At 40.0% G+C, this 24,201-nt stretch overlaps 2 protein-coding genes across 3 annotated transcripts in view; both read left to right on the forward strand.

The window, feature by feature from the left end:
* Positions 1–5,074, forward strand: part of s1pr2 (sphingosine-1-phosphate receptor 2) — a 17,919-nt gene extending 12,845 nt beyond the window's left edge. For both annotated transcript variants that reach the window (XM_080904488.1, XM_080904489.1), the window contains exon 2: positions 2,018–5,074. In XM_080904488.1, coding sequence (XP_080760614.1) covers positions 2,137–3,258 — 1,122 coding nt within the window. In that variant the 5' untranslated portion in view covers positions 2,018–2,136 and the 3' untranslated portion in view covers positions 3,259–5,074. The remainder of the gene's footprint in view (positions 1–2,017) is intronic.
* Positions 5,075–6,571: 1,497 nt separating this feature from the next.
* On the forward strand, positions 6,572–19,575 carry dnmt1 (DNA (cytosine-5-)-methyltransferase 1). The gene is made up of 34 exons (XM_080904761.1): positions 6,572–6,763; positions 7,180–7,216; positions 7,699–7,806; positions 7,918–8,158; positions 8,263–8,335; positions 8,428–8,509; positions 8,612–8,652; positions 8,731–8,785; positions 8,872–8,955; positions 9,089–9,198; positions 10,490–10,608; positions 10,702–10,794; positions 10,890–11,041; positions 11,266–11,453; positions 13,432–13,612; positions 13,707–13,804; positions 13,981–14,128; positions 14,232–14,347; positions 14,423–14,624; positions 14,708–14,841; positions 14,936–15,115; positions 15,412–15,636; positions 15,718–15,910; positions 16,139–16,229; positions 16,314–16,445; positions 16,546–16,828; positions 16,973–17,114; positions 17,286–17,452; positions 17,559–17,736; positions 17,823–18,018; positions 18,113–18,276; positions 18,464–18,580; positions 19,069–19,162; positions 19,284–19,575. Exons 1-34 carry the CDS (start codon positions 6,717–6,719, stop codon positions 19,319–19,321), a joined length of 4,509 nt encoding a protein of 1,502 aa, XP_080760887.1. The 5' UTR covers positions 6,572–6,716; the 3' UTR covers positions 19,322–19,575.
* Positions 19,576–24,201: the final 4,626 nt, after the last annotated feature.

Below are 24,201 nucleotides of genomic sequence, written 5' to 3' on the forward strand. Positions count from 1 at the left end.
TTTAACACATTTAGACGGTGCACTCGGCAAACCAGCCCGTCAAGTTTTCCCACATGAAGTGAAATCCCTTGATGACAGTTGCCAAAAACTCCTTGGTGACAGGCGGACCTTGAGCTGTCTACACAACAGATAAAAAGAGTGCCGTACCGAAAGGAAAAAAAAATGACAGAGCTGAGAGAAAAAAGTCAAGGTGAAACAAAGCCAGCCCAATTTTTTTTTCTCCATTAGTAGACAGGAGACTGCAGAGACACAGAGGTTCTTTTTCATGAGTTAATTCATTATAGGCTGCAATAATACAACCTAATATAATTACCCGAGTGCAGATGCCACATGTGCTTAAGCTCAAACACTCCTATTTGTGTCTATTACTGGAGCTAAAAGGGATGGGGAGGAGCCCGGCTTTTCTGATAGCAGTTGGATAAGGGAGTGCTTGGCTGTAAATTTCTGCTATGATACAGTTGCTGTAGCCAAATGGAAGCATGCTGTCCCTTTATTAAGGCTGAAGGCCAATGCTATCCACACTGAAGGAGACTATTGTTCTTTGTTCCTGCTTAAGGAAACGGTGTGTTGGTTATTACTGGCAGCCTATAGCAGCTGTGCGCTGAACCTGTCTGAATGCAAGGAGGATGCTTTGCAACACTACTGTCACATTTAGCCGAGTGTGTTACAATGCAATGCAATGCATTGATGGGTTTGTGTATGTATGTGCACGTCACAGCGATGTCTCAGATTCCTGCCTTTGTGTCCAGATGCCGTTCCACATCCATGCTCTCTCTGTCTGGCTTTGTCTTGTTCCTTCTTTATCTTTTAGGCTCTCAGGTTTAGATTCAAAGCCTATTAGAACAGAGAAGAGATCCAGGCCCAGTTTCCACTCATTTCTTCTTTAGCCAACACTTACCTCAGTTCTTCCCTTTCCCTAGCAAAGACAAGGACGCATCAGTGTTGAATTACTCTGAAAGCTAGTCTGCAGAGAGATCATATTTCTTTTGACAGGTTTAAAACACCGGCTCCACTTCTAATTAGATTTCCAGAGCTTCCAACCTTCCTTTATTTTAGATCCTGTAGCTGGGGCCCATTTTTGTTTTGTTGTTGCATAAAAAACGTAATTTGAATCCATTTTAGCGGTTCACACTGGGACTTGTTTTTTGGCATTTCATGATAAAACTCTCCTATTAGTTAAATTTTTCCACAGCAGTTTTCATAAAACTAATGATATTCAGAAATCATTATGTAAAAGTGTGGTGTAGAGATAAAACATCTTGTTTTTCAAATCTTAGGAAAGCCCCAACTTTTAACTTTCTGGTATCTATTTGATTAGCTGCAAAACTTTTGGTTGGAAGTGGGTGGCTGGTGCTTGTCAGGATGAAGAGCTCTGGCGTATCTGCATGCTATGCTGAAGTTTCAAGAGGTAACTCACTGGAGTGGAATGGTCTGCTCCCCACAACAATGCCGTGTGTTGACAGCCGAGTGCTTGGACAGGGTTAGTGGAATGTCCCCTTCAGACTGGGAGTGCAGTCCTTTGTCTAAGCACCAGCCCTAACAAAGCATTTATTCTTTCACCTGAAGGTGATCTCTGCTTGTGGAGGTTAATAACTAAAGTACTTTTTTTTTCTTCTTTAGGTTAGGTGCAAAGTCTTTCTGCGGTTGACTTCTTTTCCTTGCAAACTGCAAGGTTTGCCTTTGTGGTTTAAATGTAGCACCCAATTCTTTATTTTTCATCTGTTTTGCTGTAAAGCAACTCAAGGATTTCTGACAATAAAAGGTTTTATTTTTGAAGCTCTTGTTTATCGCCATCCTACTGTTCCTGGGTTATTACAGTCAGAATAAGTAAGAATTTTCTAGTTTCCGCTGTACTTAACATGTTTCCTGGATACTCTGTTTTGCTTTAGGTTTTGACTTTGCTGAGCACGTGGCTTTGCTAAAAATATATATTTTCTTTGTCACAGTTTATTACATCGATGCAACAACATTTCCTTTGTTAGTAATCCTGGCCTTCTCTCTTTCTTTGTGTTTACAGGTGACCCACATAGAGCTTCTGAGACGTGACTGTAGGACAGTCTCCCTCCCAGCATCCTTCCTGTCCTTTACTCAAAGGCAGAAACTACTGGCATAGACGCTCTGAACAACACTGTGTGAATGAATCTTTGTCGTAAAGCCGTTGTGCATTGCCACCCTGTCACCATGGGGAGCAAATATTCCCAGTACTACAATAAGACTGTGATTCGCTTATACTACACCTATGCTAAAAACATGACCACGGATGAAATGAGGGAAGAAATTGAGAAAAAAAAAAAAGAACATCCCTCCAGTCTCGAAATATTGATCGTCATCCTTTGCACATTCATCATCCTTGAGAATCTGATGGTCCTGACTGCCGTCTGCCGCAACAAGAAGTTCCATTCGGCTATGTTTTTCTTCATTGGTAACCTGGCATTCTCTGACCTGCTTGCAGGCTCAGCATATATAGCCAACATTTTTCTATCAGGGGCAAATACATTTGAGCTGTTCCCAATACAGTGGTTCATCAGGGAAGGCACAGTGTTCATTGCTCTGGCAGCTTCAGTCTTCAGCCTGTTGGCAATAGCTATAGAGCGCTATATCGCTATCACCAAGGTAAAGGTATACGGCTCCAACAAAACATGCCGAATGTTTCTGCTGATTGGAGCCTGTTGGGTTACCTCCATCCTTCTTGGAGGACTCCCCATCATCGGCTGGAACTGCATCGACAACCTCCCTGAATGCTCGGCAGTTTTGCCACTTTACTCTAAGAAATACATTGTGTTTGTCGTCACTGTTTTCAGCCTCCTACTACTCTCTATTGTCATCCTCTATGTGAAAATCTATTTGATTGTACGCTCCAGCCACCAGGAAGCAACCAACTCACAAGCTTATTCCCTTTTGAAAACGGTCACAATAGTGGTGGGAGTCTTCATTGTCTGCTGGCTGCCCGCTTTTACAATTCTCCTTCTGGATTCGTCCTGCAGCATATATTCCTGCCCTATCCTCTCCAAATCAAGCACCTTTTTTTGCATTGCCACTCTGAATTCTGCGCTTAACCCAGTGATCTACACGCTGCGCAGTAAGGACATGAGAAGGGAGTTCCTCCGTTTGATTTGCTGCTGGGGCGTGCTGCAAAGTGGGCGGCCTTCTGAACGTTGTCTGGTTCCTCTAAAGAGTTCCAGCTCTCTGGAACACTGCACCAACAAACTTGAACACCAGAAAATGCCTATTATGAAAGAATGCACCACCTGTGTTTGATAGGGTTTGATAGGGTGTTTGATAGGGTCCAAGGATATCATGTGTATTAGTGTGAGAAAAAGAAACAAGCTAGCACGTCCTGGATCTAAGACAAGTGGGTGAGGCTGGGACAAAGCTGTCTTTGAGACACAGACTTAAATCTCTCATTACAATTGATACTGTGTGAATTTATAATCGGTATGCAATTAAAATCACCCATGCAGCTGGTGTAAAAATGCAAGAGGAAACCAACGTAGTAAATGAGAAACTATAACGTTCTCATGGGTACTTTTCTCGATTGTGGAGCAAACCATTTTCACTTATATACCTATGATCATGTTCATCTTTTAAATGTGTTAAACCCTTTTAAAAGCCAAAAATAATGTGCATAATATCATAGTTATGTAATAGCTGTTTGGGACTTTCAAGAACTGTGTCAATGCAAAGCTTGCAAAATTGCACTTTGTAGTTTACTGTAGAGATTTCTGCCCTGTGTAAGATTAAACCACATTACTCTTCCTCACTGAAATATGTATGCATTAAGCTTAAAGTTGCATCACTCATTATTTACAGAGTCAGTGGCAGTGGTCAACTGAAACAAAATTACTAAGTAGTCCTTTGACAAAACCAGGACTATATAGTCCCTATATAACCGTACCTTTTGATAAACTACAACAAACTTGTGTAATCTGCTCACATTTAATGCATGAAACTCAGACTGTAAGAGCTAACATGTATGATATACTCCAGATACGGCTTCCATCACTAACACCCCTCCCCTCATTTGTCCTCTTAATCTGCCCCTCTTGCTTTTACTGTTGTCTTTTGTATCTAAACAGTTTCCGTTGAGGAAGGCCTAATCAGAATGCACATTTCCTTAAGGGAGTAGGCACAGATGGCAAATTTGACTCAATAACAGCTGTTTAGAAGCTTTAACTAAACGAACAGATGCCCTTGCAGTGTTGTAGTAACATAGAATCAATGTGCTGCCTCTGTTTGTGCCTTCCTCATGGGGGCAAAAGGCTGAATGTATGTATGAAGTGTTCGGGGCATGTACCCCATTGTCGACAGTATTATTAACCATCATTTGGAATTACAAAGTCATTGACAAACAGAGAGTGGGATAAACAGGGTAGATCACTCTTACTGTGAATTTTCAAACAGCACCATGAACAAGAATTTGTTGTGAACATCTTGGTTTAATTTGCAAACCATAAGCCGTGTGCAAATAAAGATCCAAACCCGTCTCATGTTTCTCAAGACCCCTCACCTTGTCTACAAAATAGCAGAAGATCCGGTTTCAGACGCACGAGAGGTATCTGCCCTCCTGGGAGGTCAGCTTCATCCTCGTTCCCTGACATCCTACAACACGCAACTTCCCTCAGCCATAGGAAGTTCTATTTTTTCAGTGTCCGGTTCCTGTTGTTTAGGCTTACTGTAACCTTCTTCTCATGGACACACAATTAAAACTCTTCTCCCTGTCAGTGTTTTTATTTTTTATTTTATTTTTTATATTGACTTCTAAATTTAGATGGACACGCACTTTGGCAGCTTCCGTGATGTTTCCTTTCCCCCATTTTTTTTTTTTTTTTTAAATCGGTGTACCTATGAGTTTGCCAACTTTTATGTTATATATATATATATAAATAACTGTGTATGTTTTGTATGTATGTGTCTTTGTACAGTATGTATGACTTTTTTTATGCAATGTCTTGTGTGCAATAGTTGTGTGTGTCCAGTAGCACGCTTCCTGTATTAAACTGGTACAATCTGAAACACTAATAGGTACATGCCTTTTTGTTAATTCCAGTTTTATAAAAATAAATGAAATACTGAAAAAAAAGTGTGCGTGTGATTTTTAGCTTTACTCAACCAGTGTGGCAGCTGCAACTTTTCTGCATGTCCTGAGTTGCCTCTTTTTTTTTATTGTGAATCCATCTTAGAAGGAATTAAAATGCAGCATTAAATCCAAACATGCTCTGACAAGGTCAGAAAAACACTAGCCTCAACATGAAAGCCTGTGATTGTTTGTGCAAATACTGCTTTGTGATTAATCATGGCTATCTTACCTGATGAAAATATAGCTTTGCTTTAAGGCTAAAGGTAGACCTGAAAAGGATGGGAAGCTGGGCAGAGGACAGAGTGCGGGGGCTTAAAGTGGGGTGTGGTGGAGAAGATGGCCTGTTTGTAAGTGTTTGTCTGAGAGAAGCATAAAGAAAAAGCCCCGGGAGAGGTTTTTCTGGGTAAGAGGGATGCTTGGGGTGAGGGGGGAGGCTGACTTATAGAGGCCTTGGGAGATTTGGGCCTGTTTCCTGTCAGACATCCAGGATTCCTGGGTGGGAACGCTGGCTGAATCAGCCCCAGGAGGCTGTGCTGCTGGGATGTCTGCCAAGTCTTTCCATAGCGCTGCAGGATATTACATCAGATTCAGAAACCTGTATGTGAAGTTGTGTACACATAAAGCACAGCCCATGTAAGCTCATTGCTGTAGAACAGCACGAAATTTGAAGTACTTTACAATTTAGACTACAGGAAAAGAACAAAAACCCCGCCTATTTCTAAACATTATTCAACTGTGCAGTGACTGTACACACAGCTAAACACTGACCAATTAATATAATAACAGAATAAACAAGTGTCAATAAAAGCTGGTGGTAAAAGCGGACATGGTGGGTTTCCATGTGTAAATACTGTACAAGAACAAATTGACCGCCTGAGATTAATCCTCTACCGATGACACACTGCCACCTTGTGGTGGAATAGGCACGTAGCTGGTTATAGTTGAAGGACCTTGTCTCCGTATTTATTTGCTCATAATGACATTGCAGTCGCCCAAATCAAAATATCTACAAACAACTTAAGGCAATCATGACCTGAGGCATGGATAGTACAGTCGCACTGGAAGTGATCCACAGTGGATAATCAACTATTGTTACCCTACAATAATACAACAGCTACATTGTGTATCACATTTACGATGCCATCCAGTCAATGTTTTTTTAATTGTACTTTTTTAAGTAGTAGTAATACAACAGATGCAGATGTCTTGCTGCGATAGCTCATTAGTAAACAACAACTTCCGCCTGGTCAGACCACTTCGACATCTATCAAACAGTAAGGGTGGATCGGTTTAATTGTGCATTTCTAGATAAATTATTTCTTTATAAAAGAGACAAAAATTCCCATTTTTATTTTATTAATAACATTTATGACATAAACGTGTAATTCCGGTCACAAACGATACGTACATCAAGGATGTATTAAGTCCATCATCGAAACTGTTTTACCTGTACATAGCTACAGTGGTACAGTCCACAACACCCGGGTTTCCGCGCGAAAAGACGGCCCGCGCGCCCGAATTGCTTATAGCATCCATCTGCAGACAGACAGTCACCGTGGAGCTGCGCGGTGGTTAATGATAGTGGAGTTTTAAACGGTTTTAAAACATTTTAGTCGCTCGTGTCTTACGCTCGTTTACGATGCCAACCAGGACGTCCCTGCCTCTCCCGGACGATGTCCGGAAAAGGTACTGTAATGAATGCTAATAGTGTTCTACTGATGTAGCTAGCTTGCAGCTTTTATTTCAAAAGCCATAACAGCGGCTGTTAAAGCTGAAATGGCAGTCCTGGTGGGTTAGACTTTCTGTGGTTGTCCTGAGCGTTACTGGCGGTTTCCCTTTTACCTGTGCAAACAGATGTTGCTAACATTAGCTTTTTGCCATTGACAGGGCTAATGCGGTATGCACTATTAGCCAGTTAGCATCATTAGCCTACCAATGGATGGGACAGCGTGTGAGATTTGGCGCCACTCAGGAAGTTTTGTTATCTGTGTTTCTGCTTTCCCGCTGTCAGTGTTTTATTGCTGCAGTATAGCAAAGGATGTGCTCCTACACCATTCGCTCTGACTTACCCCAGCACTGTTTTGATTCTCCTTTGTTTACAGCTTGCAGAGGTTGGATGAGGAAGGATCTGCAGATGAGGTGAGCTGTGGACTCAAAACATGCTTATCTAGTAGTTCTGAAACGGAAGTTTAGTGTGGAAGAACTAAATGTTTAGTATTTTAGTCTGTTTCTATACTGTCACCTCGAAGGGAAGTTCCAGACTCAATCCGCATTGCACTCCCCTTATATCATAAATAGTTATAAATAAAATGAACGAGGATCAGCTTTAGTCTTCTTTTTTTGTGCCATTTTCTATTTGAGCTGTTTCTGGTGGACAGCATAAGGAAACTGACACCAGTGGTGCGATGTCAACAGGAGAAGTTAAATATGTACTATGTGATAGTTTCCAGGTTGCATATTGTCTCGTTAAGTAATGCAATCCAGTTTAAGACAGTTGTGTTCTTTAAGTTTTGTGTGTTTATCCCCGTGCCTGTGAGTGCATAAGTTGTGCCGCCTTTTTTTTTTTTTTTTTTTTGGACTTTATTCATTAGCTCTTATTCTCTTTTAAAATGTCACTTCAGGAACATGTGAAAGAGAAGCTCAAGTTGGTGCAGGACTTTCTGCATGTTGATGCTCAGGATCAGCTGACCAGTCTGGAGGAAAAAATGAAAAGTTCAGAGATCTCAAAGGTCAGTCAGTTGTAAGTTGTCCAAATTGATATTAATCCTAAAACCGTACTTGACTTTCTGTCATCTAACTTGTGACATATGTCATGTGCTTTTTGTTTTTGTTTTTTAAAGGAGGTCTATATCTCTAAAGTGAAGGCCCTACTTGGAAAAGAACTTCATCTTGAAAATGGCTCCCACTCTGATGACGCAGAGAAGAATGGAAAGACGAATGGCTTTTCAAATGGTTCGCACAAAGACGAGCATGATGAAGATGTAACCATGAGCGTACAGGAGGAGGAGGAATCTGTCAAGTCACCAACTTCTTCGAAAGGGAAGGGTGGACGGAGGAGCAAGGCAAATTCTGACACAAAAAGTACGTTTAAATCTCTTAAGATGGAGATCACCTGCACATTCAGTGGCTTTCTCCAGTTATTTAAGCAAAGGTAATTTTTAAAATAAATTTTTTTCCTTTTGTAGAGTCTCCAGCAAGTACCAGGGTTACCAGAAACAGTGGGAAACAGCCAACTATCTTGTCAATGTTCACTAAAGTGTGCGTATAGGAATATATTTAATTCATTTATGTATTTTGGCATAAAACAAAACTTCAGTCACTCTAACCTGCTTGAAATAAATGTCTTTCAGTCAGAAGCGCAAGTCAGAGGACTTGAATGGAGAAGCTGTCAACGGACAGAATGAACCGAAGAAAGATGATGACATTGAGGAGGTACCGTAATGTTATGTACAAGTAATGTAAAAAAACATGAGTAGAAACAGTTCCTCCGTGTCAGATAAATAACCCTCCACATACTTTCAAATTTGTTTGTAGTCTCGGGAGGAGAAACGTCTCAAAGTGGAGTCGGATGACAAGTAAGTATCTTTAGCTTGAGAGCAACAATTGTGATATAGTTTATACAAGCAAATGTGTTGACACTTTTCTTTATGCAGTGCTGCTCCAGAAGAATCCAAGAGTGACATTGTAAAGCCGGTTTCTGCTGTAAAGGTAGTGATTTAGATAGGTGAATTGTAAACATTTTTGAAGGCATTATTGCTTCGTGCTGACTGGATTGTGTTTTTGTTACTGTTCAGACACCACCACCCAAATGTCAAGACTGTAGACAGTACCTAGATGATTCTGACCTGAAGTTTTTCCAAGGGGATCCTGATAATGCGGTGAGAACTTGCAAACATAAACTGCAGTTTTGTTTGTTTTAAATTTTTTTTATATATATATATATATATATATATATATATATATATTTTTTTTTATATTTCTGTCTGCTGAAACATAATTTCTGTGTTTCAGCTGGATGAGCCTGAAATGTTAACAGATGAGCGCCTCTCACTGTTTGACTCCAATGAGGATGGATTTGAGAGCTATGAGGATCTGCCACAGCACAAGATCACAAACTTCAGGTGAGTAATTCTCCATCTTTATTAAGGTTTTGTTCCTGTGAGGTAACATACACAGCTTGTTAGGTAAGAGGAACAAAACAAAACTGCAAGGAAAGAAAGATCTGTGACTGGCTAGAGGGAGACATCAAGCTTGAATGGGCAGCAGGATAGAGTTGGAAATGTACTATTATGTCAAGAGGGTGGTGACAGGGTGGAAATAGTACCTTGAGGAACTCAAGAATGAAGAAAATGACGGAGGGGAACTGTTGGTCAGGAAGTGCAGGAAATGGGTGAGGGCATCTATGAAAAGGATAGCTTGGAAAGGTGGTTGGTCAGATGAGGTGGTGGTAGTAGTAACTACAGTGGGGTAAAATTTGATACCATGAAGTATGTGGCTTCACACAGAAAGAGCACAACAGATTTGATGTTTGCTTTGAGAGTGGTGGAGAACTATCCAATGACAAGAAGAGTTGCACTGCATCCTTGTGGATCTAAAAAAAAACATATACTGGTGAGATGGGTTCATTGTAGGGGTGGGATTACATGAGGGATCTGCTCTGAGTCCCTTCTTGTTTGTAGTGGTGATGGACAGATTGACAGATGAGGTTAGGCAGGAAGGGTGTTTGCAGACGACATAGTGATCTGTAGTAACAATAGGAAGGAGGTGGAAGAGAGTGGAAAAATGGGGGGTATGCTCTGGAGAGAAGAATGAAAGCTGTGTGAAAGGGAGACATCTAAGCACAACAATGCTGCTGCAAGTAGTATTGAAATTGGCTCAACCTTAAGCAAAGGACAGCACATGAGGGGTGAAGAAGGGAGTTGGGCAGGGGTGGAGAGGCTTTCGAAATGGGTCAGGGGTGATTCGTGACAGAATGATATCAGCAATAGCGAAAGGGAAGGTTTACAAGATGGTATTGAGACATACAGACAAGACTGGAGGCGGAGCTGTAGATAATCAGATTTTAATTGTCAGGGTCCAGAATTGATAGTATTATGAATGAGTACAGATCAGGTTCAGAGATTTGCAGACAGGGTTAGAGACGCAAGGTTTGGACAGAGTATGGATAGTAACCTTGTGGAGGGCAAGAGACCATAGAGAAGATCCATGATGTGGTGAAGGAAGACTTGCAGTGGGTTGGCGTGACAGAACGATGTTAGGAATGGAGTGAGAGATGGGCAGATGATCTGCTGTGGTGATCCCTAAAGTAAAAGGAGTTTAGAAGAACAGATGTGTTCCTTCTAATTAGACTGTTTTTATATTCTAAAACTTAAAGTTTTTGTCAGTCATATGGTATAACAATGTGTGTTGCAGTGTTTATGACAAGCGTGGCCATCTCTGTCCATTCGACTCTGGACTTATTGAGAAGAATGTTGAGCTTTACTTCAGCTGTGTTGTCAAACCCATCTATGATGACAACCCTTGTATGGATGGTATGGAAAACCTGTCCAGTTATAGAAAGTTCATTATGATTGTACATTGTCTTTTAGCTTTTATAACCTTTTTTTCCCCCCCTGTATTTTTAGGTGGTGTTCCTGCCAAAAAGCTGGGACCCATTAATGCCTGGTGGATCACTGGTTTTGATGGTGGAGAAAAAGCTTTGATTGGTTTCACTACAGGTAGTATAATTGTGTATTTTCTTCTCCATTTAGTTAAAATAAATAAATCCATATATACAGTACACTAATGTTTATCCAACTCTTTCCTTATCTAGCTTTTGCTGACTACATCTTAATGCAGCCCAGTGAGGAGTATGCTCCCATCTTTGCACTGATGCAAGAGAAGATCTATATGAGCAAGATAGTGGTTGAATTCCTCCAGAAGAATCCTGATGCTACCTATGAAGACCTACTCAATAAGATTGAGGTGCAGTCTTGTGTGAATGAAACAAACTCTTGTCTTTGAATCCGGGTTCCTGTCGTGGTATCTGTTTGAGAATTTTTTAAAAATGTTTTACTGTGTATATTTCCATTCATATAAAGTGATCCTGCCTGTTGCTGTGTTGGTTTCCCACAGGGATCAAATTTTTATTTATTTTTTTCTTAATGACATGTCCAAAGCTTATTATGCCCTGTTTTCCATTCCCTCAGACAACTGTGCCTCCTGCAGGACTCAACTTCAACTGCTTCACTGAAGACACGCTTCTGCGCCATGCCCAGTTTGTTGTAGAGCAGGTGGAGAGCTACGATGAGGCCGGTGATTCAGATGAGCAGCCAATTATTGTTACTCCCTGCATGAGAGACCTGATCAAGCTTGCAGGAGTCACTCTAGGAAAAAGGTGCTTAAACTTTTTTTTTTGTTTTGTTTTGTTTTTTTTTTGTTACAACTTTCTGTTTTGTATGCTTAGATGTATAGTGATAATTTTGCATCAATACTTAAAATGATTCATTTTTCAAGGGTGTTGGTCTCATCTGTTGGATTGTGAATCTGCAGTCTTCTGAGATTTCAGAGAAAATGGTCTGAATTGATTCTGCAAATACTTGAAATAATAGCTTAATGTTGAATCTGAAGTGCATTGAAGAAACATGTAATACATACTTAATTTATAATGAAAAATCCAGTTTCAGCTTTCCCATTTTTATTTTTTCTTCTATCAGCAGCTATTTTGACTCCCTTCGGGTTTTAAAGCTATCCATTTCATTTGTGCTTATATTCCTGTATTTCTGCTCCCTGTTCTCCCTAATGTCTAACATTCCTTTAACATTTCCTAATGCAGCATGCTGCTGTACTGGTAGGTAGGCCTCATTGTGAATGCATCTTTAGCTTGTTTGGTGGTGTGTTTAATGTGAAGCATTTAGAAACTTTATGGACAAAGAGCACTACACCAGATTTCATGCTAAAGTTTTATTTCTACTTTAAATCATTTTATATTTTTTGGCTTTACATTGTGGTTTATTTTTAGTTTATCCAGCAGATTTGAAATCTGGCCTCGTATATCAGATTTGTGTAATCGGCGCGAGTGCGGTGATTGATTTATTTAAAGATGTCATAGGATTAAAACGAACTTTGCAGAAACAACTTAACTAGACTGGCACATCCCACTCGAGTTTAACAGAACATTATTTAAAACATACAAATCGTCTTTTCACATTTCAACTCGTTGAACACTTGTGATGTGTTTATATTTAATATTTTGTGATACCCGATTTGTTATACAGAACAATCTGGAATGTGGTCCTTGGAAACGGGCAGGTTTGGGAAAGGGCATTCACTTTCAAAAAGTAACTTCTACCACAGACTTACTTACCCAACAGTGGGTGGGTTGCTAAAGTCTGAGGTGCTTTGATGCTAGTAGTATAGTGAGATTGTTGCTGACATTTATAAGCACTTGTGCAAAACAAATGTGAACGTTAAAAACAGTCATCATGCCTCTAGCAGTGTCGTTGTTGGTCAGTGCTTCCTCATAGAAAGCTAGTTCTCCTGAGATTCTGATCTTGTATCTGGCAGCTTCAAAAATGATACATTTAGAAAAGGAGCATATTGTGCAAGAGATGCACAGTCTCTTAATAGTAGGTGAAGAAAGAAGTGTTTTAAGTTTCATAATGGCTATGCGGAGGCTTTTTCTCGTAAACTTTTTTTTTTTTTCCATTACGAAATTCATAATCCATAGAACAAGAAGACTTGGAAAGTCCCAAGTTCAAGCTTTGTGTTTGAACATGGGGCAGCCCCACAGCTGTAAAGCATCAGAATTAAAAACGAAACTTTTCATCGCCTGAGTGTGGTGCTGTCAGGGTATTCTCTTTATATTTGGAATTAACTTTGATTTAGTTAGAGCCTGTATGAGTTAACGCTCAAAAGCCTTCATATAGGTGAGGGTTATCCATCTTGTTTAATAAGAAATATGACACTTCCTCAAACATGGGTTAGAATTTGTTAAGAGTTCAGAGTTCTTGCAGCGAATGCTATTTATATCTTTGACAGGAAGAACAAAAGCCAAAGGAGATCAAAGCAGTCTTTACACTCAGGAAGTTGGCACATGTTGGTGTGTTTTTTGTTTTTGTTTTTTTGTTGTTGTTTTTTCCCATGCAGGCCCAATTGCTTCCCACGGAGAGAACTTTATTGCCTCTTACATCAGATGGAAACTCTGCATTGAACATTCTGTTTGTTTAGTTTGGTTTGCTTGTTTCTTTGCATGGCCTGATGCTGTGGTGTGTTGATGGCCAGGGGCTTCATAATGCCATTACGTCACTTATCGTCAGGTATTTGTGCAGAGTAAAATCTGCGTCTTCTGACCATGCACTTTGTTCTGTTGACAGGAGGGCTGCCAGAAGACAGGCTATTCGTCACCCAACAAAGATAGAAAAAGATAGTAAGGGACCAACTAAAGCAACCACTACAAAGCTGGTCTACCAGATCTTTGATGCATTCTTCTCTGATCAGATAGAGCAGAATGATAAAGAAAGTGCCATGAAAAGACAGCGCTGTGGTGTCTGTGAGGCAAGTTGGATACTATCTGTACAGTATCTGATGTTGATGTCCATCCTCTGTAATTCTTATGCATATTGAATTCTTTTTCTGTGTGTGTGGACAGGTTTGTCAGTCTCCTGATTGTGGAAAGTGTGCAGCTTGCAAAGACATGATCAAATTTGGAGGAAGTGGAAAAAGCAAACAAGCTTGTAGGCAGAGAAGGTGAGCATTTTTTTTTGAATGTGTTGCCTACAAATGCTTTTCCAGATATTTGCATCAGTGACTTTATCTGTCATAATATTTTAAGCAAGAAGGAATAAAACACAGACATGATATTTTATATACAGCTTGGTGTTGCAGTCGTATTAATCTCTTTAAATCTATCTATCTCTGTTTAGATGCCCCAACCTTGCAGTCAAGGAGGCTGAAGATGATGAGAACATTGAGGAGGAAGATGTTCCTGTGGAGAAGCCTAAAAAGGTTCCTCATGCCAAAAGAAAGAAGCAGACCCAGTGCAAACTTACATGGATTGGAGAATCTATTCACGTATGTTTTCATCCAGTGTGGTAGATTAATAGAACTACCCTCTAGTGCAGCAGTGGCTCCCAGCACTGGTCATATAAAAATATTCATCTTTAACTCCTTTCAGACTGAAGGGAAGAAGCAATACTACAGGAAGGTCTCTTTGAACGATGAACTGCTGGAGGTGGGAGACTGTGTCTCAGTTTCATCAGAGGATCCATCCATTCCACTGTATCTGGCAAGGTAAGCGTTTCAGACATAGTATAATAATATTAAATTCTCAGGTCAATTTTCAAATCTAATGAGGTGTTTTCTTAGGATCACGTCAATGTGGGAGGATAATAATGGAAAGATGTTTCATGCCCACTGGTTCCTTCGTGGAATAGACACGGTGCTCGGTGAGACTTCAGATCCACTCGAGCTTGTCATTGTGGATGAATGTGAGGACATGCTGCTCAATTATGTCCAAGGCAAAGTTGATGTTATGTATAAAGCCCCATCGAACAACTGGTTTATGGAGGTAAGTTTTTAAAGGGGCTAGAAAGATCTGAAGCTGCTTTTATTGTAATTTTCTTCATGTAACAGTTGCTTCTGTAATTTTAGGGTGGTGTGGATGTTGACCTCAAGGTGATTGAGGATGACGGGAAGAGTTTTTTCTATCAGTTCTGGTATGACACAGAATATGCCAGGTTTGAAATGCCTCCAAAGACATCTCCATCAGAAGAATGCAAATTCAAGTAAGCACCAGCTACACATTCATTTATGCTGCTCGTGATCTTTTCCTCGATTTATTTTTTTTTACATTTTTAAAATCTCTACTTTCACCTTCAGGTTCTGTGGCAGCTGTGTAAGGACTAAAGAGCGAGAGGACAAAGATAAGCCTCGTGTATTTGAACCCCTGGAGAATGAAAACCATGACACAAAGGCTTTGTATGCTATGGCTTGCTTTAAAGGAGAGCAGTTCAGGGTGGGGGACAGCGTCTACCTTCCCCCTGAGGCTTTTAATTTCAGGTGAGTGTTACTTTTATTCAGACCTGTAGAATGATGAATACACATGTACTGTCTAACGCTATTTAGAAGTTTCAGTCTTACGGTAGTTTGCATGAACGAGGAGTCTACATGTGTAGTGCAGCTTCAGCCACTAGAGGGCCTTCTTTACACACGGGTCGCCTGTTTATATTTTTATTTTTTTCAGGTTGAATAAATTTTGTTCTTTATTAAAAAGGGAAGATTGAGTATCGTGGCTAATATTAAAGTATATTAAAAAATTTGGCCACCACTTACCTCTATAACAATGTGGTTCTCAGTGTGAAGCCAGCCAGTCCAGTGAAGCGATCCCACAGGAAAGACGATGTGGATGAGGATCTGTATCCAGAGTATTACAGGAAGTCCTCAGACTACATCAAGGGCTCAAACCTGGACGCTCCTGAGCCCTTCCGTGTTGGGCGCATCAAGGAGATCTTCTGTCACAGGCGTAGCAATGGGAAACCCGAGATGTCAGACGTCAAACTGCGACTCTACAAGTTCTACAGGTAAAAACTGTTAACAGTTTAATGGGTTGCTATAAATTGGACAAATTTTAAGACTTTAACAAATTTTATCTTGTTTTCCAGGCCTGAGAACACACACAAAGGTGTCAAAGCTAGTTACCATACAGACATCAATCAGCTGTACTGGAGTGATGAAGAAGTGACCGTAAACATGGGTGACGTACTCGGCCGCTGCCAGGTAGAATATGCAGAGGACCTGAATGAATCCATCCAGGACTACTCCAGTGCTGGACCTGAGCGCTTCTATTTTCTTGAGGTACAGTACTTTCTTTCTACTCTAATCTTTAAACTCTAATCATCTATTTATCAATTCATCAAAAACAATTTCTTGTAATGACAACCCCACGTGCATAGAAGAAAGCAAAAACAGTTGACATGGTAGATTTTGTCTAATACTGGAACATTTATTTGAAAAAGTCTTGAACATGTCTTCAATTCAGTGTAGAAACTGCAGTCTTATTTCCATACTGTGCCTCCTTCACAGGCCTATAATGCAAAGGCAAAAAGCTTTGAGGATCCCCCAAATCATGCTCGTTCAACTGTCCATAAAGGAAAAGGAAAGGGCAAAGGAAAAGGTAGAAATTGTATTTATATTTTCCTTCAAAAATTGATTTTTAGTAGTCTCTGAAATCCTAATGTATTAAATTTGGTTTCCCAAGGTAAAGGCAAAGGAAAAGCTTCAGCTGCACAGGAACAGCCGGACTCACAGCCTAAACCTAAAGTGCCCAAGTATCGCACATTGGATGTGTTCTCTGGCTGCGGTGGACTTTCTGAGGGATTCCACCAGGCTGGTAAATGTTGCAACCCACTCACAAAATGTTTTAAAATCATCTTTTTTGTTTGTTTGTTTTGGGACTGCAGTACAAAAACGTAACTGCTTGTTGCCTTTAGCAATCTCTGAGACCCTCTGGGCTATAGAGATGTGGGAGCCAGCAGCACAGGCCTTCAGACTGAACAACCCAGGCACAACGGTGTTCACCGAGGACTGCAACATCTTGCTAAAGTTGGTCATGTCTGGAGAGAAAACAAATTCTCTTGGCCAGAAGCTGCCTCAGAAGGGTGATGTGGAGATGCTGTGTGGAGGGCCTCCTTGTCAAGGGTTCAGTGGGATGAACCGCTTCAACTCTCGCACTTACTCCAAATTCAAGAACTCACTTGTTGTCTCCTATCTTAGGTTGGTTCGCCTAAAGTCATCAACTTTCGCCGACACTGTGCAGCAAGCTTTTTTGTTTCCCACAAAAACTCTTAACCTCGCATTAATAGTGTTGTTTTTTTGTTTTTTTTTTAAATTATTATTATTTGTTTCTTCTTATTGCAGCTACTGTGACTACTACAGACCCAAATTCTTCCTGCTTGAGAACGTGAGGAACTTTGTGTCATTCAAAAACTCTATGGTCCTGAAGCTCACACTGCGCTGTCTTGTGCGAATGGGATACCAGTGTACCTTTGGTGTCTTGCAGGTGGGTCAGACCTTAAACTTTTCTGCTGTGAAATTTTGGGTGAAGCTAAAATGAAATTGACTTGAAACAAATTTCAGAGCTTGTGTTGTTAACCAACAGCTTGCTATAAGGTTTTTATTTTCTTCTCATACAATAAAGGATCACTAATGCGCTGCATTCTGCTCTCATTAGGCCGGTCAGTACGGTGTTGCTCAGACCCGGCGCAGGGCCATCATCCTGGCTGCTGCTCCGGGAGAGAAGCTGCCACGCTATCCTGAGCCTCTGCATGTGTTTGCCCCCAGAGCTTGCTCTCTCAGCGTTGTGGTGGGTGAAAAGAGATACGTCAGCAATGTCACACGGTAATGTAAACCCTTTCCCCTTCTGGGTTGCTTATATTGTATTTTTAGGTTGCAAATCTTTCTCACAAGACATTAAAGCATCATTGTCACTAATTTCTGTCTACAGAGGCAATGGTGGAATCTACAGAACTATCACTGTCAGGGATACCATGTCTGACCTGCCAGAGATTCGCAATGGTGCAGCTGCACTGGAGATTTCCTACAATGGGGAGCCCCAGTCTTGGTTCCAGAGGCAGATCAGAGGCACACAGTACCAGCCTATCCTCAGAGATCATATCTGCAAGGTGAGTTGTGGTGTTCTCATGTTGGCTCACTCTTTCAGTCATTAAAGAATAACTTTATGACAGAAGTTACATGATCTGCATTACAGGATATGAGTGCACTGGTTGAGGGTCGGATGCGTTACATCCCCTTGGCTCCAGGCTCCGACTGGAGGGATCTGCCCAACATCGAGGTGCGACTGAAGGATGGCACCCTGACTAAGAAACTGCGTTACACACATCATGATAAGAAGAATGGGCGTAGCGGCACCGGTGCACTCAGAGGTGTTTGCACCTGTGCAGGAGGTATGCAGGACTTAAAAAAAAAAAAAAAAGTTGTAGAGCTTAAATCTCCATCTGGGATACATCTCTTATAGTTTCCATGCAAATGTCTTTTTAGGTAAGCCTTGTGACCCTGCAGACAGGCAGTTTAATACCCTGATCCCCTGGTGTTTGCCCCACACTGGGAACCGCCATAATCACTGGGCGGGACTCTATGGCAGGTTGGAATGGGATGGTTTCTTCAGCACAACAGTCACCAATCCTGAACCAATGGGCAAGCAGGTACGCAAGTTTGTTTTTTGTTTTTGTTTTTTTCAGTTTGTTTACATTAAACATTCCTTCAAATTTATTTAATATAGGAGTGAAAAAACAGAGTACTTGCATTTAAGTCTTAAGCTAATTTGTGTTTCAGGAAATGGTTTACACTTCTTAAATGAAAGAAACTGACCTTAGGCTCTCTTGATTACAGGGCCGTGTACTCCATCCTGAGCAGCACAGAGTTGTCAGTGTGAGAGAGTGTGCACGCTCTCAGGGGTTCCCTGACACCTACCGCTTCTTTGGAAACATCCTGGACAAACACAGACAGGTACAATCTGGAATCACAATACTTTTCTTAATCCCTGAGAAATTTTTGTGGTTACAGTTGCTACAAAGAAGGTAAGAGTGGCAACAGTGACTTTGCTACGAGTTTTAGTCACAATATTGTACAAGTCACGTGAGGGATGACTATTTTCTTTCAGGAGATGTCGCTTGGTCAGGCTTGCAGAGACATTTTAGCAGGAATCTAGCAAAGTATAAACTTTGAAACTGCTTTGTTTTAGTACAGTTTTTATGTCTGTGAGAGGCAATAAATTTAGGTGATGGGGGATAAATTAATGTGTTATTATTTTCGTTTGTTACATAAATGATAACAAAAATAAGCAGCATTTTAATTTTTGGCCTTGTCATTTTGGCCTTTATCATCTTGGACTGAGTTGCCGTTCCAAAATGAAGATGTCTTTACTGCATTTCATGAGCTGCCCAGAAACATCTCTCCCAGCTTCTTGCCAAGTAATTGCTTCTGTTTCCTTCCAGGTTGGAAATGCTGTGCCCCCTCCGCTCTCCAGGGCCATTGGGCTTGAGATTAAGAGGTGCATCACGGAAAGGATGAAGGAAGAACAAGCATCAGGTGACTTTCAGTTTAATCGTATGATTATCTTTTAAGATTTGAATGCACCAATCCTCATTCAAGTGTGTGGTTTTGTTTTTTAAAATTAATTTATTTTAACTTACTTACTTTCCCTCCACAGAGAACATTAAACAAGAGAAGATGGAGCTCTCTGATTAAGCGTGTAAAGATTTCATCAAGAATCACTTCTGCAAGTCCTGGTGCTGGTGAAATGATTTCTCTTAAAAGTTGCGATTTAATGGCGTCACCAAGTGGCCGCTATGGACTTTCTATGTAGTACCATTCCACATTGAGTTTTAAATGTGCTTTTAATCATGACGTTGTTGCTGTTGTTGTTAAATGTTCACCTAATGTGGGATAAATTGTATGTAGTTTTTATATGTAATATTTCAAATAAATCTTATGAAATTCTACTTGTAGTTTTCATTATTGTAAATGTACAGCAAGTGTGATCAATATATCGGGAATCAAAGAAAGTGGTGCCAAGTGGTTGAAAAACCTCATCTCTTTGAATTCTGAAGCATTTTGTTAAATGAACCTTAGATCAGTGGACACCAGATGTTAAAACATGCAGAGTTTGGTTTTTAACTGTTTAAAGTCTGACCTGTACTAAAACCTTTCCTTGAGCTGCTTGTTCCACAATCTTTGCTGTTACTGAATCTGTTTGGGGTTAGAAATACATTAAAAAAGTAAATATACACAGGGGTCACATATTACAAGACTTTAAAATGAATAGATAAATCCTCCAAATGTCTCTACTGGGTGTAAAATGTACTCCCTCATCATCTAAGAAACTTTGAAATGACAGCTTTTTAACTCATCCTGATAGACAGGAGACTCTAAAACGGGGGTCCCCAATCCCAGTCCACGAGGGCCGGTGTCCCTGCAGGTTTTAGATGTGTCCTTGATCCATCACAGCTGATTTAAATGAATAAATTACCTTCTCAACATGTCTTTAAGTTCTCCAGAGGCCTGGTGATGAAATAATCATGTGATTCAGGTGTGTTGACCCAGGGTGAGATCTAAAACCTGCAGCCCTCGTGGACTGGGCTTGGGGACCCTGCTCTAAAACCTTGTTGGCTTTGCAACCAACCTTGTAGCTGGCATGACAGTCATACAGAGAAGAAACCATATACTTGCAAGTGAAGCACTCATTGTAATCTAATAACTATTCATTATGTCAGTCATAAATTAGTACTTGTGGACTGTGATTTGAATCATTTTAAATTTGCACAGAGTTGTTTTCAGACTGTCTGCACTAAAATTCACAAAAATGGTACAAAAAAGTCCAGTAAGTGGAGCAGGGCTCCTTCCCTGTCTTGTAATTTGCAGAAGTACGAGTATTCTCAGAGGGACTGTTAGACTGCTGGTGTTAAATCGGAACAACAGACGCCGCAACTTGTCTGCAAGTGTGTGTGTTGTGTTTTTTTTTTTTTTCTTATCTTTAGTTTGTTGGTTTTTTGGGGGGGCGGGGTTCTTCACAAGACTAGTATGGCTTTTTTGAGTTCTCTTTTCTTGAACAGTACAGGCTAGAATAGATTTGCCTCTGGCTAAAGAAGACTTACTGTATCTGCATCTACCAAAATATCCATCTGTTAATCTCGGACTCAGGAGGAAAGTTCTGAACTTTGATGCACTTGTGAACACATCTGTTGAAGCCATGATGTGGCGGCCCTTCATCTTCAGCTGCATAATCGCATGCACAGGTGGGTCTGTTTTGTTTGTTTGCTTGTTTTTGCTGTGCTTGTTGCTTTGTTATATAGTTACCATATTATATTTCTATAGTTTTAACACAAAGTCCAGTTCCTCTTCAGGAGAAAACCTTCAACCACATTAGCACTGGTCATAAGCTTTTTATTTCTTCAGATTATCAGTTTAATTTAAATCCACTTTATGAAGTCATTATCTAAAATCTTTAGCATTTATCACTTGGAGTCTTTCTAGTGTAAATTTGCTGCCTCCAAAAACAAACAACCCCCAAAAGCCTAGCAGCTGTTATATTTTAGATATTGTCCTATTATTTACTAAGTTGCAGGTCATTAGACATTTGACCAGAAGTCTTCAATCCAAATATGCTACAAATTGCTTCTTTCATTGCAGTAATTCAATGAATGAATCATTATTTAGCAACTCTAAAGCAGCTAAAGTATTTTAGAGACTAAAGTGACCAAATTATATTATAATTTTATATTGGGACTTACTTTTAGTCTGTGTTTGTTTTTATTATATCTATCATTTTCCTTTATCCTATTTTAAGACATTTACAGATTTTCTAAAAATATTTTAATGTAATTTAGTATGACTTATTCTTTATGCAAAAAAAGTACTTCGCCGTTTCATCTCACTTTCAACATTTAGTTTGTGCCTCAAGGCCTCTGTAGCTCCATCAATTTCTCTTAACCTCCAAATCTTCCATTATGTTAAGTATCAGTAAAACTATGAATGTTGTAACAGAGGAACACAAACAATTTCATGGTTTTTTACAATAAAAATATGTCCATCTATATTTTAAATCCAGAGTTATGAACAGTGTGATCAAAAATCAAACCACTCTTGAAAGTTAAATGGAACGTGTCACCTAAAACGGGTCAGTATATTACAACCACCCAATTTGCAATATTGTCCATGCATCTATTCTCGTCCGCTTATCATTATCAGGGTCACCTATCCCATCTGCCATAGGGTGAAAGCCAGGGTACACCCTGGACAGATCGCCAGTCTGTCTCAAGGCTGACACAGAGAGACAGGCAACCATTTGCACTCACATTAACATTCACCTAACTCAGATGGTAGAGTGAAACTCATCACACGCCTTAAGTCCCTTACTCCCAGTATTATTGTTTTATTTTATTTATTTATTTATTTATTTTTAGGAAAGCTTGTGAGCACTTCATGTCCATTTGACATAACCCCTCCTAGAGTTGTGGTGAGATTTGGAGACTCTTTCTCAGCCAACTGCACCTCACTATCTGACCAGACTGATGGAATGGGATGGGAGTCTCCATATGGAGCAGTGGACTTTACCCAGAATGTCACTTCTCTTCCCTTTAAAATTGACTCTGTGCTAGCGTGGGAGATGGAGCCAATGTGTTATGTGAATTCCCGTGATGGTGATCAGTGTGTGAAAATATTGCCAGTCACTGTTTATAGTGAGTAGCCTTAACTTAGTCTAACATTTCTAAGAAGGTCATCGTTATTATATTTTCACTGATTAACTTTGAGTCATTTTATTATTATTTTTTAAATTATTTTCTTTTTCAGAAATGCCAGACAGTGCGTCTCTGAAGAATGTACGTACAGTGGAAGAAGGCCGACAGTTTGCCATACAGTGTGATGTTGTTAATGTTGCACCAGCAAGAAATCTTTCAGTAGTTTGGCACAAAGGAAATAAGATCTTGTCTTTTCAGACATTTGATGAGTCCAGTCCATCTCCAGTCAGTAAGTCATCTGTTCTCACTCTGACTGCTCATAGAGATGATGATGGAGCTGAGATCTGGTGTGAAGCAAAGCTGAACCTGTGGCCAAAGGAACAAGGTCCTCCTCCAGTGCGTTCAGAAGCTCATACTCTGACTGTACTCTGTGAGTTTTTAACATGCTCTTAATTTAATCACCACAAGATTTCATACTGAAAACATGAGCTTTTCTTTCTTTGTCTGTATTTTGATTGGATGTCCTCAGACCCACCAACCTTCACCAATGATCCAAATGAGAATTTGGAAATGACAGTTGGGAGCAAAATATCTTTAAATTGTACAGCTAGAGGAAATCCAGTACCATCCTACCATTGGCAATTCCCAAACTTTACACAAGTGTGGTACAGGAGTCATGATGTGAATCATCCTATTTTGACTCCATCATCTAAGTTTCCAGGGGTCTATATCTGCACCGCCTCAAACAGCCAGGGCACTGTGACCAAATACTTTATCATCACCAAAGCTCCACGTAAGTTCTTGGCAGTTCTTTGTCTGTTTAAATCTTTATTTTGGGATTTGCGATTGATTTTATGTAAGAAACTTTCCCATCTCTCACAGGAGATCAAACAATCATCACAGCAATAGTCAGACTACTTGTGGCCTTTGGACTCCTGCTCTTCCTTGCTTTTCTAGTTTTTACGACACACAGAGGCATATTTTCATGCAAGAAAGGCGACTATCTCCAAGGACAACCTACCTCATCAGTACCAGTATAAAACAAATTTGAATGGGTGCATGCTTGTTTTAAAGCTGTAGCTGAAAAAATGCACCATCTTGTCAGCTATCGCTAAAGCTCCACTAATCAAGAGACTGCTGTCCAAACAAGCAAATTTAATCTAGCAGAAACGTGTTTAACAGCAACACTGTGAGTGTAAACATGTGTATAAACAAAACAGATTAATAATCAGATATCATCCTCAGCTATTCATTTATTTTAACTTTTCGCTGGACAGAAATAAGAAGGAACAAATTTGCCTCTGACTGTCAACTGAAACTTTTTCTAATTCTAATTTTAGAAAACCGCTTGTGATTTTTATCAAGTCTTTACGCACGCCTGTGTTTTTCTCTCTCAGAAAACAGGAAATGCAAGACATTTTATTGCATGTTCACATCTTTTCATGTGCTCAATTTAATGTATGATCCACACACATCTTTACAACTTTTAGATATACAATAGAACAGCTTTTATTGTCACTGTTACAAGAACAATGAAAGGCTGTTTGGCATTTCTCCATGTGTGAAGTACGCAATAGCATAAGTATTTACACAATCACAGACAAATTTAAATTTACACAAGAAAGATATGTACAAGTTATACATACCCCTGCAAACATACAGATACACCCATATAAACATACACGCACATACATACATACATACATACATACATACATACATACATACATACATACATACATACATACATACATACATACATACATACATATATGTATATACACATGTATGCATGCGTACATACATACACACACATATTTCCACGTACGCGCTTACATATATACATATACATACACATATTTTTAAATGTGTAAATCAGGAAATGAGCTG

The sequence above is a fragment of the Rhamphochromis sp. 'chilingali' genome, assembly GCF_963969265.1.
Source record: "Rhamphochromis sp. 'chilingali' genome assembly, chromosome: 15".
NCBI lineage: Eukaryota > Metazoa > Chordata > Actinopteri > Cichliformes > Cichlidae > Rhamphochromis > Rhamphochromis sp. 'chilingali'.

Coding starts and splice junctions, on each gene's coding strand:
- dnmt1 (XM_080904761.1), top strand. CDS start 6,717: ATGCCAACCAGGACGTCCCTGCCTCTCCCGGACGATGTCCGGAAAAG. Junction 11,454..13,431: donor GGAGTCACTCTAGGAAAAAG/GTGCTTAAACTT, acceptor TTCTGTTGACAG/GAGGGCTGCCAGAAGACAGG. Junction 14,842..14,935: donor TCAGAAGAATGCAAATTCAA/GTAAGCACCAGC, acceptor TTTCACCTTCAG/GTTCTGTGGCAGCTGTGTAA.